Source organism: Temnothorax curvispinosus, unplaced genomic scaffold (assembly GCF_003070985.1).
Source record: "Temnothorax curvispinosus isolate PA1 unplaced genomic scaffold, ASM307098v1 QBEX01015018.1, whole genome shotgun sequence".
Classification (NCBI taxonomy): domain Eukaryota; kingdom Metazoa; phylum Arthropoda; class Insecta; order Hymenoptera; family Formicidae; genus Temnothorax; species Temnothorax curvispinosus.
In genome coordinates, this window is record NW_020224798.1 from 631218 (window position 1) to 648511 (window position 17294).

General features: G+C 43.4%; 1 protein-coding gene across 8 annotated transcripts in view; it reads right to left on the minus strand.

The window, feature by feature from the left end:
* Positions 1–2972: 2972 nt before the first annotated feature.
* Positions 2973–17294, minus strand: part of LOC112465243 (zinc finger protein 574-like) — a 53055-nt gene continuing 38733 nt past the window's right edge. For all 8 annotated transcript variants that reach the window (XM_025032719.1, XM_025032718.1, XM_025032723.1 and 5 more), the window contains exon 4: positions 2973–8824. In XM_025032719.1, coding sequence (XP_024888487.1) covers positions 7724–8824 — 1101 coding nt within the window. In that variant the 3' untranslated portion in view covers positions 2973–7723. The remainder of the gene's footprint in view (positions 8825–17294) is intronic.

The following is a 17294-nucleotide window of genomic DNA, read 5'->3' on the forward strand; positions in this document are numbered from 1 at the left end:
TTGTATATCGTAACCATATTAATATAATATTAATTACACATATATATGTACGATTAGAGTAAATAATTAATCCTTATGCATATATCACATCTGATCGTTCAGTCAGTATAGGAAGACCCTCGCCTCGCCGTCGACACATGCAAACCCGTTTAACATACGTTCCTTAATGTGTCTCTCTTCCCCCCTCCCCCCTCTAACGTTTCATCTCTCTCGTCTCTCTGAGGATTCTGAAATTTGTCGCCTCACTACACAACCTCTTCACCATTTTTTTTTCTTTCTTTGCCTACATCACGCTCTCTCTTTCTCGCTCTTCCAGCATTTTAAACTAGTGTCCGATAGTAGCTACTACCTAAACAGACATTTAAGTTTTGGTAAAAACCTGAAATCGCCATCGAATATCAATATAATACACTTATTATGTACTTATAATATAAATATAGGAACATTCATTAAATATATTTTCATATATATATAATATTATCGTCATATATATATATTTATAATATTTATATTTATATATATATATATATATCTTAGAATCTGTATATATACAAATACATATGTGCGTATATACATATTTGTATATATTTGTATATATATTACTTGGTGTTGTAGCTATAACTTTAAACGTGATTTAAAATGCCCAATATACTCCATAACGCCTGAACCGTGGTTAGTCCACCATTTTCCAGAAGGGGGGGGGAAGGGTCGACGATTAAACCAAACGTATCTCTGAACGAGCTAAAACGCGAACTAAAGAAAACGCACGAATCAACAGATACGGTAGACATCGATCCCTTTTCGAGGGATTCTCCGTGGATGCAGGCCCCTTTCTATAATAAGGACACGTAACGTCGCGTCGGGTCGAACGTCGCGACGCTCAGCGCGCGCTTTCTCGACATGTATATAGGCCATAAGAGAGACGGATTGCAATGGATCGCGGTGCCTGCGTGTAAATATATCCGTAAATATAAATATTATTCGTTAGTTAAATTATACAAAATATTGTTCGATATATCGGGCGCCCGATCGTCCGACCCCGCGACGATCGAAGAATCCGATGGTCCGGGGCCCGTTTTCTTATAAGAGCGTGGATTAAATTTTCAGAAATTCAATTTTTCTTGAGATTGATTTTTTGATAAATTTTCTTAAAAAGAAATTATGCCGCGAACAAAAATTATCGAAATCGATACAATTTCGATACAAATGTCGTTATAGAGCCGAAAGCAACCTCTCTGTGTTCGTAACATTCATGTCCAACGTGCAATTTGTCGTGTCCGTAGCATTGAATATTGAATTTATCGAGATTATATTCTTGAGATTTAATCCCCACACTAAATCCTTTTATCTTTACAAAGAACGAGATGCATTGATGACTATACAGTTGCAGAATGCTGTCATCGACTTATATGACTGTCGAATGTAAAGAACAAGTCGTAGGAAACAAAAGCTCGCCAGCACACACATTGTATGATGATAAAATCACGTTAATTTAATTTATCTGGCACATTTCAAAAATACATTAAAGACTGAATCGGAAGAAGGATTGCAAAAGCAATACGAATTATCTCGTAAAATATGCAAGATGTGATTAATCTTATAGAAATAGCAGCTATATGTATAAACTAAAAACTTTATATTACAATTTTCTAAATAAAAATTTTAAAATATTTCCACCACTATCGTTAAGATAAGCAATATATTAATAAATTATAATTTATATTATATTCTAAAGAAAATAAACGTATATGCATAGAATTGTGGTGCCTCAACATTTTCGTTAAAAATAAATCAATTTCCAATTAAAGTAAAAAAAAAGTATAATAAAAAGAATATTTGATCATTTTAGAATACGCCGTTTATATACAATTGCTGGTAATAAACGGTAATAAACGGGTTGAGGAAAGAGTTGGCGTTCCTAGGATTATTCCGGAACTTGAAACGCGAGGTGCTTGTACGCCCTGATATCGCGGTACTGATATCGCCGGCCTGAAAGTACGAGCCGTAGCGCGAGTCAAAAACTATCCGCGATCGTCTCGTACGTGCGCTGGGGCGCGGCACGGCGATAAATATATTATCCCGCCGCATTCGGTAGGTAGCTGCTACATTTTACCGGAGTTCGATTGAAAGACGACTGGCTATCACGCGAGCTAACGTGCGACGCGGACAGTCGCACACACGCCGCGCGATTAATTGATTCCCAGAATTCGATGTAAGTTCGAGAGCAAACGAGAGTCTACAAACTACGAGCTCGCGAGACTCGATATTCACATATAGATATATGTATATATATATATATATGTGTAAATATATATACATATATATATATATTGTACATGTATTCGGCCACGTCGATTTGTCCGATCTCCGGCATGTACTCTATCGATTCTAACTCCGATCGCTCAAAACCAGTTACGACGTTCTGTTACATGCGAATGACGTACGTTTGCCAACAGTTGTAATTAATAAGATAGCGGGTGCAGAGCAATGTAATTAACCAAAAACTGTTGATATCGCATTAATTTGTCAATGTTGTATCTTTGATATTATTTGAACTTTTGAATTAATTAAAATAAAAAATTATTATATGTATTTTATTGAAAAAAAAACTTGGATTTTTTTGCTAACACTTATTTTTTATGCATTATTAACAATATAATGGATTATCATAGTATTCTGAGAGGCAACAGAAATAGATTCTTTTAATATTTTGCACCTTGCACACACAATGATAACTTAATATATATTAAATAATCAAAATATCCCACGACAGACAACTGATGATAGGTATTATAAGAGTATGGAATACGGTACGTCAGATTGTTTTGGAGAGATTCGTAGCTGAAAATAAACGGCTCGATTGTGTGAAATAAAAAATTTTTAGCGACGAAAACGTTGCGGTATCGATTTCGAGACTGGATTAATATTAGTCGAATATTGCAGAAAGTATTCTTAGGTTCGCGTCGACAATCATATACACATAGTAGACTTAATCGATTTTATCACATATGATTTTATGGCTAAGTCTCGAATTCCAACTAATTGGGAAATGACTAGTAGCTTCAGCTATATATACATACTAAACTCCTGGTACACATTACTAAAATATCACATTATTTAATTGTTTACTTTAAGGTACTCTCGTACTTAGCGATCACGTCCTTAAAAGAATGTGTACGTTCCTCGTTCCCGATTCCGAGACGTTTATCAAGAACGACAGGGTGGAAGAATCGCGACAGTTTTGTATCGACTATCCGAGAGAGAGTGTCTCTCGCGCGCCTCTCCGTCAGTTAATTCAACAAAGCGGCGGTGGCTGACTCGAAGTCAGTAGTCGTATTACTGTCTACAAAATACAATTAATACGGTAACTAAGAGTAACAACGCATTCCGTTGTAACGTTCCGCTGTAAACGAGATTAGATTGTCCGCGTAGTCACTATTTAGCGTTATTACGCTCGAACTGAAACGCAAGCACTACATCCGGCGGTGCTTCCGGTGGTTTAATTCGCGGGGCGTACTTTCATTCGTTCCCATCTTCCAGAGGCGAAAGGACAACCGAATTCGGAAAGCGGCAAACGGCCCCGAAATTACTTTTGCCCGTTGCATTCGCGTTGCAGGTCGCGTTTCCGCGCGCCTCGCCATCGCTACTACCTTGGTATAGAATAATCGTTTGGCACTGTGTCCTATTGAATCGCGATTCAAGTCACGACTATAAGCAGCACACCGGCGAGAGAGAGAAAGCGCGCGAACCTTTGCGACGGGATCACAAACTCCATACAAACGTACGCTGAAATCGCAGAAGCGTTGAAAATTCCCGAGATTGCTAACATCTATGAATCAGAAATTGCTCAAAGTTTGCGAAAAATCTGAGAACTCGGAGATTTGAGAATCAAACATCGCGCGCACATCGAACTTGATTCTAGACTGCTACAAATAAGTAAAATAATGAACGCACAATGTACCCGTTATATTAAAAAACGCACATTAAATTAAAAAATAATATAGCATAATTCCAAACTCTCTAGTACTTTCATTAACTTTTATAGGAAAAATTTGGATATTATCAAAATTATTATAAAGATTATTATAAAAATATTTGTTATAAAAAATTCGTTACATTTTTTACATTCGGATGAGCTGCAACACCTTTTAAAACATATCTATCACACACAAGTGCATTTATTAAAACGATTATTATCAACCTTTGAAAATCATGATTAAATTATAATTAGTATTCTAGGATTAATATAATATTAATTAAATTATATATTAATATAATCAGATTAATATTATATTAATGTAATACTTCGATGTTGTTTCAATAGTAAAAAGGTCCCAAAATACCTGGGTTCGATCTTATTTCCAAGCTCAAAAATCTCGCCTCTGATTTACGAAGCAATTTGCAGCTTTCCTCGGTTATCACGGTGACAGTGGAAGTGGAAATAGAACGGCAGTGGGCGGACGTTGAGCAGTTAGACTAACGATCGGGGCGTCAGGCGTCATGGAACTGTTTTCTTTAATCTTCTAGCCCGCGCTCCTCGAGACTGAACGCGCACGAGGACCACGTATATGTCCAGCTTATTAGGGTGGACGAGTGTATGTATACATATACATATATATATATGGCGAAACGGCGAGAAGTGGGAAATTAAAAGGGTGCAGACGCGAGCGAAACGCTTCCCGCGTCTCGCCGCGAATTCTCGTTGACATTCGTTGGACATGTTCCTCTTAATAAAATCTCGACGCGATGGCCGCACCACCCGACCACGGACGACATCAATATCGACGTATCATCTAATCGTTAAATTACATCTTTATCGAGACGGTATAATAATACGGTATAGTAATTACGGACTAAATTGGCCTATCGCAGCACCGGGCCGGTCTTGGAGGGAAATTGAATTTTCGCCCGACGGAATAGATTCTCCTTTCTCTTGCTCACTTTCTCTGACTCTCTATTTTTTTCTCTCTTTCTTTCTCTCTCTCTCTTCTCCGTTTCTAAAGACTTTCCTTTTTGGCACAGGTAGACATTAGCTGGCAATCTATAGAGCTTCTTTTTATTCTCTCTCTCTCTCTCCTCCTCCTCGCATTTCGTCTCCTCACGTTTTTCGTCTCTCGGGTAGAGGTACCGGCCGGCCGGCATCTGGCGATCAACCCTATTCGTTAGATAGCACCTTCGTTATTCAACTTCGTTTCGCGTACTTTCGAGAGCGCGCGAAAGTACACAGAGCAGCAAGTACACTATACATCACTTAAGGGCTAGGTAAGTGTTTTCTGACCAAGTGGAGGGATCCGGTCTCGTAAATGATCCTTCGGGTTCGCCCCTAAGAAACGCCTCTCCTACGTCCCTTCCTCTATCTCTTTCGCTTCGACGAGAACGCACGATCGGACTTGGTTTATGAAGTGGTCGGAAATTAAAGCTACTTACGAGACCGATTCCAAGAGAATGAGCCGGCCACTCTCGTTTCGCGGTCCAACGCATATAGCTAGGACAGCATCTCGTTATTGTATATACGCATATACGCACGTATATGTATAAATACCTAAGAGAGCGACTAAATGGAGAGGACTTCTGGAAGGACCGAATATAGACCGTGCAACAAGACGCTACTTCGCGGCTCCCGACGACGAACCTAAATCGCGCTGGTGTCTCTGACATAGACGTAGACGGGAGAAATAAAAGATATTATATTATTGCTATCCGCATCATATCAAGGAAAGGATTATTCGTTCGTTCATTCGGGAATTCAAAGGCACCGGCAACGCTTTCCGGGAGGTTCGCCCTCCCCGATCGGTGCCAACGTCGAACACGTCGTTTTACACGGATGATAATCGCAAAAGCAACTGCTCGGCGAATGACTTAATCCTCTATGGACTGATGTAAAATCTCAAAGCAAGATGCGTTTCTCGTTGCGCGTTTCTATTCAAGTTCATATCTCGAAGATTCTCTATTTAAGAACAACCATACAGAATGTATATATATAAAATACAGATATATATTTATTTTCTAACCAAAGCTTCGAGAAAAGAGAATTGGTGTTCTTTATCGGGAAAAACATAATTTCGTCTATAGAGGATTAATAAATATCAAAACGTATGCTGCACGCGCTACGCGCGATTTTTACATTTTGTATTGCACGTTGATACTCGTAATCTTGATCCCTTTCGCCGCGATAAGCTTGTATGTGCGTTTCATTTTTTTCTTTCATGTTAACTCGCGAGCAAAAGTAGATTAATAGAATGGCCAGAAACTCTGGCTTTTAAAAAGTTTATCGCGAAAAGTCGTTTGCGTGCCTTACCTCGTATTTAATAGTATAATCAAAGATGCCCGATGCAGTGCGGGCTTTTAATAACTTGTCTTAGTTTCCATATAAACGTGAACGTGCCATGCACATGCCAATTGTCAAGAGGGTATTTTTCGTGGCGAAAGAGTTCTTTCAGTTGAGGAGTGCGCCAAATCTCTTTTCTAAAAACTTGTAAAAATTAATCTTGAAGCATGAAGAAAGTATTTAATTCAAGAAATTTGCGTAATTTCTAATTTTTATCGAGTTTAATTTAACTTAATTTTCTCAAGTTCAAGGTTTATTTGCCCGTGTTCTTCGAAAAGTGAACCTATCATTGGTTGAAGCTCCCAATTCTGCGGAACGCATATCGATTTCCATCCGCATAAAAAAAAAAAGATCCACCGACGTGTTCGCGTCTGCACGGAGCTCGCGTAGAGGGAAATTATCGTAATCGCACGCGGCATCGTCATCGCGAATTATATTACATGTCGAGTACACATCGAGTATATCGAGATTAGCTATTACATTACAAATATATCACTTTGTCGATGGAGCACGAAGACGAAGAAGACAACAAAAGGAAGCCTTTGACCGTCGGCTTTCGCCCGCCGCGTCGTTGCGTTCTTTGGTTTTTGTTCTTTCTCATTTTCTCCTTTTTGGTTTCATATCTCTCTTATCACAAATTAGTCTCACTATCGTAGCGCAGAAACCATCGTCAGACTGGTGGACCGTAGTAGATAGAGATCGCGCGCGATCGCATTTTACCATAATCTGCCTTGTCTCTCCGTAATTGACGCGTCTTGTTGGGCCGGCGGCGATGGATAGATGCGGTCCGTTCTTTTTTTTTCTTTCACTCTGTTCCTTTCTTCCTCTCTAGGAGTCCTTCAGCGGTTTCATTTGACACTCGTACTCTTCGCGAGCAGAATGGTTTTTCGTTCAGCAACGATCAGCCGAGAGCGAAGCGCCGTTGCGGACTCGAGGTATGATCTCGCATATACGGTGAACGATCGAATATTCCGAGATTTGGATTTTAACGTGTGCTATCTGTGTGCTATCGAAATGGGTCGAAATCAGTTAAGCAGTGCCGAGGATTATTGCCGTTACCGCTTTGCGGCATTTTCACGAGTCGGAAGCGAGCCGATTTCTGTCTTTCGTAGTCAGAAAGAAATTATTAGCGCGCAAATAGATGTACTCGTAATACTTGGCGCTATTGCTTCACATCTTGCTTTTCAGCGCGCCGTTCAATTTCGCCTATTCTCCTTATTATTGACATATTATATAATATCCAATATTGTATAATATTTAATTGAATAAGATCAATCCTCGAGTCGCCCCGCAACGGCCGCGGCGTCAACGCGCCGGAGAGAAGGCGGCACGTCGTCGCGTTGCTGCTCTTCGGCTCCGAGGAGGCCGAGGCGGGTGAGCCGAGTTACGATCGCGTTAGCGCTGGTGGATGTGCGTGGTGAGATGCTTGGAGAGGTAGTCAGCCCGGGCGAAGCATTTGCCGCACATCTCGCAATGGTACGGCCGCTCGCCGGTGTGGATGCGCAGGTGCCTCGTCAGGTCGCTCTTGCCGCCGAAGGCGCGGCCGCAGAACAGGCAGACAAACGGCCGTTCGCCGGTGTGCTTGCGTACGTGCAGCTTCAGATTCTCCTTGGACCTCACGCACTTGCCGCAGAACGGGCAGGCGAAGCGTCGCTCGCGACGATCGGCCTCGCGAGTAACGCTCCGCGCGAGGCCGATCATCGCCTCGCTCGGCTCGTGCCGATCGTCGTCGACCGCGTTGTCGTCCACGTCGCCGGCCTCGCTGCTGGTACCACCGCCACCGCCACCGCCGCCGCCGCCGCCGCCGCCGCCAACCCCGCCGGTTCCGGCGGCAGTGGTTTCCGTTAACTGCACCTCCACCGCATCGCCGGGATTCTCCTGAACGCTCGCGGTCTCCGAGACGCTCTCGTCACCGCGAGCGTTCTCGGAGAATACGCCGCGCAACTCCTCGGCGTCGCCCGGATTCGTCGTGGTATCGCTGCCGGTCTCCACTTGGGACGGCTCGCCGGTGCTCGAGACCTGATCGCTGCGCTCGGCCGGCGCCGAGACGACGACGACGCTGCTCTGCGGCTCGGGCGCGCGCTGCAGCCGCTCAAGCGCGTGGTTGAGACGGTGCTTCTTAAAGGACTTTAGATACCTGAACTGCATGCCGCATACGTCGCAGGTGAAGAGCTTGTCGGCCGGTAGCCGGGCGCGATGATTCTGCTCGCGGTGCTTCACGTAGGCGGACCGGTAGCGGTAACGCTGGCCGCACTGCTCGCAGGTGAACGGCTTGTCGTCGCTGGTCTGGCCGGCGTGCTGCAGCAACGCGTGCCGCTCCAGCAGCCACGGCGACGGGAACGTCGCCAGGCAGACGCCGCAGCGACGCGCCAGTCCGGCCAGGCCGGTGAAGCCGCCGTGGCCGAGGATGCCGCCACCGCCGGCGCCTCCGTGCGCGCTCGTCCGCTCCACCAGCGCGCCCCATCCGCCCGCGTCCAGGCCGAGGGCGAGCGAGACCTGCGGCAGAGGAAAAATAATTACGTCGTACGTTGCGCAATGCACGACGACGGGGCGCGACTTGAGTTTCGAGCTTCGACTAATCCGAGTGCACCTCGATTAATTGCAATCGCAATTTGCATAATCCGAATAATTTGAGCGATTCATCGATACCGCTCAAGAGATCGGGAGATTTAACTCTAAATAATCCATTATATAAAATTTGAATACTTGGAGCAATTCCAGTAATTCGAGCAGCCCCCGTCGGACGATACTAATGACTCGTACAATTTGAATAATTTTACGGAAAAAAGTTTTCCAACCCGTTTCAAATTTTCTCATTTGTCTCACAAACGCGGCTCGAATGACGTCTCGGCTCGAGAATTGTTTCACGCTCGAATGGAAGATTATGAACTATGCACTTACCCTTTGTATCGCGCGGACGCGGCTTATGATAGCGATAAACAATCCCTACGGCATAATATCGCGCTGGGTTTCACGCGAGATTGGGTGCACGGGGATTGCGGGGATTGCGGTGCGCGACAGAGACAGGCAAGAACACACACATCGTACGCACGTGACGTATTGTTAACACAAACAGTTTGCAGCTTTTATTTCACAAATTGTTAATTTACAACTATGATATGCATTCGTTCGTCTAAGAACCGAAACAAATCAGTTTTTTTTTTAATTTACTTCTTTTTTTTTTACGCCAAGCCAAATCAGTTGATGGCTATCCGCTACGATCGGAACGTTCAGAACACGTTGTCGATGTTGATGGAGCTTTACGGACGAGAGTGGGCTTTTATTTTCCGGAGTGGGTTTTCCTTCGCGAGTTTCTAAGAGGTGTGATTTTGCCGATTTTTACGAAACTTGTCCGATTCTCTTGCCGACACACAACTGAAATGTATACGTGTACACAAGCGTTCGCGCGTATTTGCACATGTGCGCCGTTAAATCGAGACTCGAGTCAGCTCGCAAAACTCAGGACGCATTCGCACATGGCTGTGATTTCATGGCTTTGATTAAAAAATTCCGTGACATTCAATTTCGGATAATTTGAAATCAAAACCTGTCAACAATCCATCTGCCAAAACTTGCAGCACAGAACGAAACGTATCGGATGGACGGAAATGCTCTCGAATTATTCGCTCAGTCGCCTCCTTGGTCGCGTCCATCTTACACGTCTCCAGTGTCCCGGTAAACGCTTGTGCGAGTTGAGAACACGGCGACACTCAATTACAATGAGAGCTCGGGGGGCGCAACGCGATTTTTGACAATACATTTCCATGTCTTTTCTTTTCCCCTCACGAGTCGTTCGCGATAGAGACAAGTGCGCATGATAGTGTTATTAAATTCTGTTTGTACCGTACAATTTTTACAACCCACGAATGCATCCTTCTGATTCAAAATAAATCTTTTAAACTTAACTTTCCATAATCTCAGAAAGATAAAAATTTCTCATGACAATTAATTTTTCATTCTCACACATAGTGAGGAGATAATCAACATTATCTATTGCTAAAAATATATAAGAAAAAAATCGTAATTAAAGTAAATCTTACAAATTATGTATTCAGTATAAATTACTCCAATTTTGTTCCGATTCTTTTGTTGCGTTTACACTCAATAATTTAATGAATGATATGGCAACGAGAACAAGAATATTCTGTTACAAATTGTGAGACGTAGTCACTCGGTCGTCGGTCGTTCGTTGCCTAATCACGTACGAAGTTGACATCACGTTGCTCCGCTATCGCCGAACGGCCCGTAGAAATAAACTAGAATATCCAAAAATGCGAGACGCATTGGTCGGTTGGTCGGTAATTTTTTTATTTCACCGCAGAACGAAGATCGCGCTTCGATAACTCACATACGTGTCCTATCGCAGCCCATAATATCTAAGATCAGCAAGGTCGCACTCGGGAGTTCCGAGTATCACGCGATATCGTACACGTACAAGGTGTTCGAAAAGCAGAGAAGAGCAAACAGTACAACCGGATTAAAAATATATTGACGTACTCGACAGTTGTAAAAAATCGTGCGAGTGTCTTCAGTGAGGGCATTTTATCGATAAACAAATAAAATATATCAACTGCGTGTAGAGATACGAATTTAATATGTTACTGTGTTTACTAATGCGATGACGTTGACGACAAAAAATATTTAGTTCGCAATGCTGAAATATTTTTTGCATCAACCATTCTCTTTCTTCGTGCATATTTCTTAGTATGTAATATAAAAAAATTTCAACAAACACACGATCGTGTAGTGTACACGATGAAAAATTAATTTATTCAGTCTGAGATAAAGTTGCAAATAAATATATTATATATTTTATGTATTGATATGCGATTGCGTTTTTATTTTCGGTGCGCTGTTTTTTTCTCTTTTCTTCCCGAATTTTAAGTTGATGGTTTGATAAGTTGATAATTTTGTGAAGCTCGATTCTCATTATCGTAAGAACTCGAGATCTCCAGAGTGCGACCAAGAAAATCTCGAAACAAGTGATTGAGGTATTAAATGTTTGATTGCGCCGCCTTTGTGACAGAAAATTGAAGATACTTTCGGACTTTTTAATTAAATACGCCTTTTTCCCGCAAATGCGATTAAAAAACATCCAATGATACTGTCGCGCATAAGCATCGAGGGCTTTTAACGTTCTAAAAACTTTATTTTATTTCTGAGCTATATGACAAGCGCGAGTTATATTGCTCTTAATTTTCCGCGACAACTCGGTGCATCGGAATATCGAGTGCACATTGTCGAATGCATCGCGGAGAGATCGTAACGGCACCATTGGCGTTTGCGTTCCGTTTACAGCTCTCCCGTATCCGTTCTCGCAAAGTCCGATAATCGAATTACTAACGCCGCGAGATAGTTTCAAGAGTCTTCGTCGCAAACAAACATTTTCTCGTCGGCGCTCAAATTCTGTCTCTCGCTCGCTCGAAGAACAACGTTCGCTTTTTTTTGCTGACAAACTATGTGTACACTACACATTTCCCTCTGTCTTTCAACTTCCTCTCTCTCTCTCTCTCTCTTTTACACACTCATACACACACATTCTTTCTCTCTTTTATCTTTTTCTTTTTGTCTCTCTTTCTCTCCCTCTAATATTCGATAATCAAGCGAATGGGCGTGGGTGCTTGGTGTCGAGATGTGCTAAAGTGGAATGGCATATGGGCATTCGATTTCTTAAAAGGTCCGGTTACATGTTGTTACGCTTTAACAGCACGTTATTAAATCCTGGAAAAGCAAAAATCTAAGACTCTGGTTGGCACAAAACGAAACGAGTAGTGGTTGCCGCGGGTACCGGCCGCGTCGCGTCGCGTCGCATCGCGTCGTAACGGACGGACGGACGGGCGGACGGATGCCGCAACGAGTCGTTACAAGTATGAAAAATATTCCGGTAACCATTAACACCGTTTAAAAAAGTTATTGCATCTGGGTAACCTATGTTGTATAGGTACACGTTTCTCTTTTATCGTATATTGTACAAATATTGTTGTAAGTCGGTAGTACAAACGTTACTGTAGAAAACATAACAATTCGTAGGTTTCGTATGTCTTTCGTATCGTTATGGAAAGCTTAAGTGTTATACAATCTGTTAGTACTATATGCGAGATTTTCGATCTACAGGGTGACTCCGAAAATATTGAACACTGCGTTGTCTCTGCGTGTGTATGTGTGTATGTATACGTGTAAGATGTGTGTTACGTGTTCATATGCGATCTCTCTTTCCCTCTTTTCTATTCTCTGCATCTGTTGATTACCGGGGGAATAAAAAATCGGGGAATTCCATAATGGAAAATTCGATCCCGTTGTAACCGAGCCTCGCGGACAGACGCGGCATTACTTTTCGTCGGCACTTCGGGAAAACGCTACGACGTAGCATTGAAAGATAAAAAAAGAGTATTTGTTTCATATAATGTAGAAAAATTTACAAACTTGCGGATAATTTATATTTCATGCGGTCCCCTTCGTACCGTGTTTCCTTTCGCGACGCGTGTTTCTTTCGTAAACTGTTAACGCGCGCGAAATGCACGTTCGCAGAAGAAAGTGACGCGCAAATGCATTCGTGGATCTCGGACTATGTGCTTACTAAGTATCGCGAATTATACAATGTTGCCCCGTGGAAACAATGACGGAAACGGATGCGTCTTGGGCGCGAAATATGCAGCGGGTGCACAATACGACCGACGTCCGACAATGCTGATAATTCTCGGTACCCTTAGCCTTCGTTATTATATCTTTCGACGCCTGGCATTTAGTCGACGACGGTATGTCTCGAAAACTCCGCGCGAAAATGTCGCGCTTCCAAAATATCTCAAAAAGTCAAGGCGTCTCAGATATTTTCGCGAATTACATTTTAAATATACATATTTTTCCTCGAGTATATGACGCTAAATTTACCTCGAAAGTGTTACGCTTCGCGCGTAAAATATATATATATATATCACATTTATATGTTGCGCGAGAGTTGAGCGTTTCGCGTATCTCTCGCATTGATATCCTACTCTCGCAATCCTTTCTGCTACACGATCGTGGCCTTCGACTGCATTTCGGGCGAGAGATAACAAATTGTTTTGCGAAACGTTTTCGCACACGGGCGCGCGGGATGAAAGATACCACGCGTACAGGTGAGATATACGGATACCCCCGCGCATCCGCACATATCCGCGCGCAAAGTACGCACGTATACGCGGTGCGGTAAATCGGTATTCATCAAACGCGGTTATCGAGCGTCGGCGAGAGCGTCGGCGAGCTGCACGCCCCGTAAGATATGACGTGTCGGGCGTACAACTTTTTTCTACACTTTTTTTTTACATGTACACGGTGTACTTTGAAAAGCTCGGCCAGAGGGAGAAAGAGCGGCTTGACAAGGCTGAGCGTCGTGATCGGGAGCAGGGGAGGGGGAAGGGGGAGAGGGAGAGGGAATGCGAACGGGAGGAAAAACGCGGGGGTAGCGACAGAGACGAGAGAAAGAGAGAGAGAGAAAGAAAGAGAGAGGCCGTGATCCTGCCGCGTCGACCTTATTGGCGGAATTCCCGCGGAAGAGATCCCATTAATAACGGAGCGACAAGCAGGCACGTACCCGCGGCCCGTCGCAGGGAGGGACGCGGGGTGGGATGCACGTGCTTCACGAGTATACACTGCTGCATCTCGCTGACGCGCGTTGCATACACACGCATCTCTCTGTCTCTGTCCCGTAGATGTGGAATACACGTGCGCGCGGATGTGAACCCGACAGCGGCGGCGACGACGGCGACTGCGACTACGACGACGATGACGACGACGACGCGAGCGAAGCTGTCTGTCCTTTCACGTTACGAAAGAAAAATTGCAAGTTTCGCAAAAAATACAATCGCGATATAAGCCGATTTGATTCGTGCTATCGATGATGTGCTGCGCAACGCCCAAAGCATCGACGATTATCTCAAGCGTTAAAACGTGGCATTAAACCTGTCGTACTTTTTCTCTCTCTTTTTTTAACATAATAATCATAATCATCTGATAATGCTCATTTAATCACTTTTCGTTCAGCTTAAATCGTCCATTGCGATTATCGTCAACAGTATAATCAACAGTACTACCGACGTTTAAAGTGCTGATAATAGCGTTAATCATAGTAATCTTTTAACGCGATGAACTAATTTTTATTCTTTTTTTTTTATCAGCAAGTGATACTCGAGATTCAGTTATTTCTTCCTCCGTCTACTTAAAGAATCTAACTGTGTGACCGCCGTGCAATCAATACTATCAATATTCGCGATATTGATAGTAACATTAATCATAATTATTTAAAAGAGCGATAAACCAATCCAAGAAATATAAATTTATCCACTTAATTGAACAGTTTCCGTATATATAGACAATTTGTATAAAAATAAATTTCATTACTTATTTGCAATTCTAAAACATAATTCGATTTACAAATCCGTCTAACTTTTTCCTAATATCAATACCTTTTCTTAGTTTCTCATTATCGAATTATTACCGATTCTCAATGTATCGTTAATTTAAATCGAGATTACTTCGGCAAGAAACGTATTTCTATATGTGTCAAAATGTATCCCTTTCTGGGATCCTGTCATTCTATCTATACGAAAGTCTTCCGATCGCTCTTTGGCGGTACAGACTTTTAGGGCAGACACGATCCGTTCGTCGCTGATATCTGAAAATCGGATACCGGCGTCGGCAATCGTAGGCGCAAGCACATAGCGATACGGACGCGCTACGGGAACGTGTAACCGGGTGACCTGATCTCGCAAACTCGCGAAACGCGCGCCCCGTGCGATGCCCCTAACTGGGCTAGTAGTAACAGACGGTGCTCGCGGTAGGAGTCAGACGCGACTCGGCGCGGCGCAGCGTCGGCGGCAGCGGCAACGACGGCGGCACAGCAATAGTCGATCGCGTTTGTCGTCGATGTGTGTGTATGCGTATGTATGTGTGTGTACGGATCGTGGAGGCAGTAGTAGGCGTAGGCTTAGCGTTCTCTGATCGGGCGCTCGCACACCTGCCTGCGCGACCCGCGCACACACGTGCACGCGCGTACGTAGAAGATGCACGACGGCGTAGATGCAGGGCGCGCGTGTGTGCGTATCCTGTACGTGCGTCGCGTGTTGGTGCCGCACGCGTAGGCGTGCCTACCTACGCTCGGAATCGCGCAGGTAGGCGTGACTTGGGGCGGCGCCAGGTGAATACACCCCTGACCTATGCTTTCTTCCCTCTCGTTCCCTTCGCTCTCACCCTCGTTCCTTATAATTCCTTCTCTTTCTCTCTCTCTTTCTCGCTCTCTCACGCTCTCTCTCGTTCTCTTCTTCTATCTCTCTTTTTCTCTCTCGCTCTCGGTACACGTGTCTCCGAATTTATATCGGCTACTGATTTCTCTGTCCACGCGCGTATGTCTCGACCAACTCGCGAAGGGTCGATCGTCGTAACCGTTGGTAACTCCAGAGAGGCATTTCTTCCTTCCCTCCCCCCTCAACCCGGTCCCTCTTATCCCCTTTACTCTTTCTTCCTCCGTTTCTCTCTTTCCCTTCCTCTTACACTACCGTTTTCGAGGGTGTGCGCGCACGTGCGTGTGCAGGCGTGTACTCCAGACAAGCCGGAGGATATATCTCCGCCTGATATCTCCATTACCCTCCATCCTACTTCTACCGCACCCCACCCGCCTCCTCGCACCCTCGACGTGACTAAGAGACGCACTTCGACACGCGCGTGCATCCCGCGAAGTTTTCGCTAACGTAATTTCGCGAGACTCGCGGAATCTTCCCATCGCGCGATTTCTTCCCGCGATTTTGTGCCGCGACGCGACGTTTCGCCAAGCCTACCGAGATCCACAAACGCTCTTTGATCGCAGAGATTTTCCTTTTTTTTTATTTCAATCCGAAAACGAACGCGATGAAAGAGGTAAACACGCAGAGTTACATATAAAGGTATTATGGTTAGTGCGAAGGGATTTCGTTTTTCCATACGTTTCTATTTTGGATAAAGTTATGGATCCGAGTTTTCTAAAAAAGGGAAAACTTTTTTTTTATTGAAGCCGGATAGTAAAGCAAGAGTTACTTTTATGCACGCGAGTATGTTTTCAATTTTTTTTCACAACTATGATAATCCTTTTGTATCAATTTAATACTTTGGTTATCGTTCTTTTCTGCTGTCGTACTTTTACGAATATCACATTGAACCACCTTTCAGGCTCGGTCAGTCCGCGAGGGTCGATTACATTCTTTTATTGATTTCGCATTTAGAGTGAAAAAAGAAAAAAAGAGTACGGTCGCCAAGATTGAATATGAAAGAACATGAAACTGTAATGTCACCGAAATATAATCGCAGTTCTATTCCGATGAGAAAGTATAGAGCGGCGTAAATTGGAAAAGAAATAAAAAATTGTCCGAACATCGTCTCTCGTCGTTACATTTGCAAGATGATTCTGTATTGCTCTCACCACGACCGGAAGAACGGCGTGTTTCGTATGCAGATATAAAACAGGCTATTTCGGAATTGTCGAAAAGTATTTCAGAGGCAAATATTTCAGGTTCTTCCAAATTTGTTCAATTTTTGATCGAACGATAACGTTGATTTTGCGTAGTTGCTGGCATTGCTATGTGGATTTAGCGAAATGTTATTCTAGAAAATAATATCTCCAAGATTTCGATATACCGAATACTTGCTGTTTCGCTGCTTGAATATAATTTTTACGTTACGCGTTTCGCGTTATTCCAGCATGAATGATATTCGCGAGGATTCTACACGTAGGCAAATTTTCGTCGAAAACGCGATTGTTCTGCCCAAAACGACGAGTCGGGGGATAAAAATGGCGAAAAAGCAACGTTGCCTAATGCCGGCCTATGGGTATGCGATGCGACTTTCGAAAATCGTACAAAACATGGATCACAGTAAAATAAGAGAGCACTCGTGCCCAATGTACAAACAATAAAGTATATATATATATATTATATAATCCTACCTATAATATATAAGAACT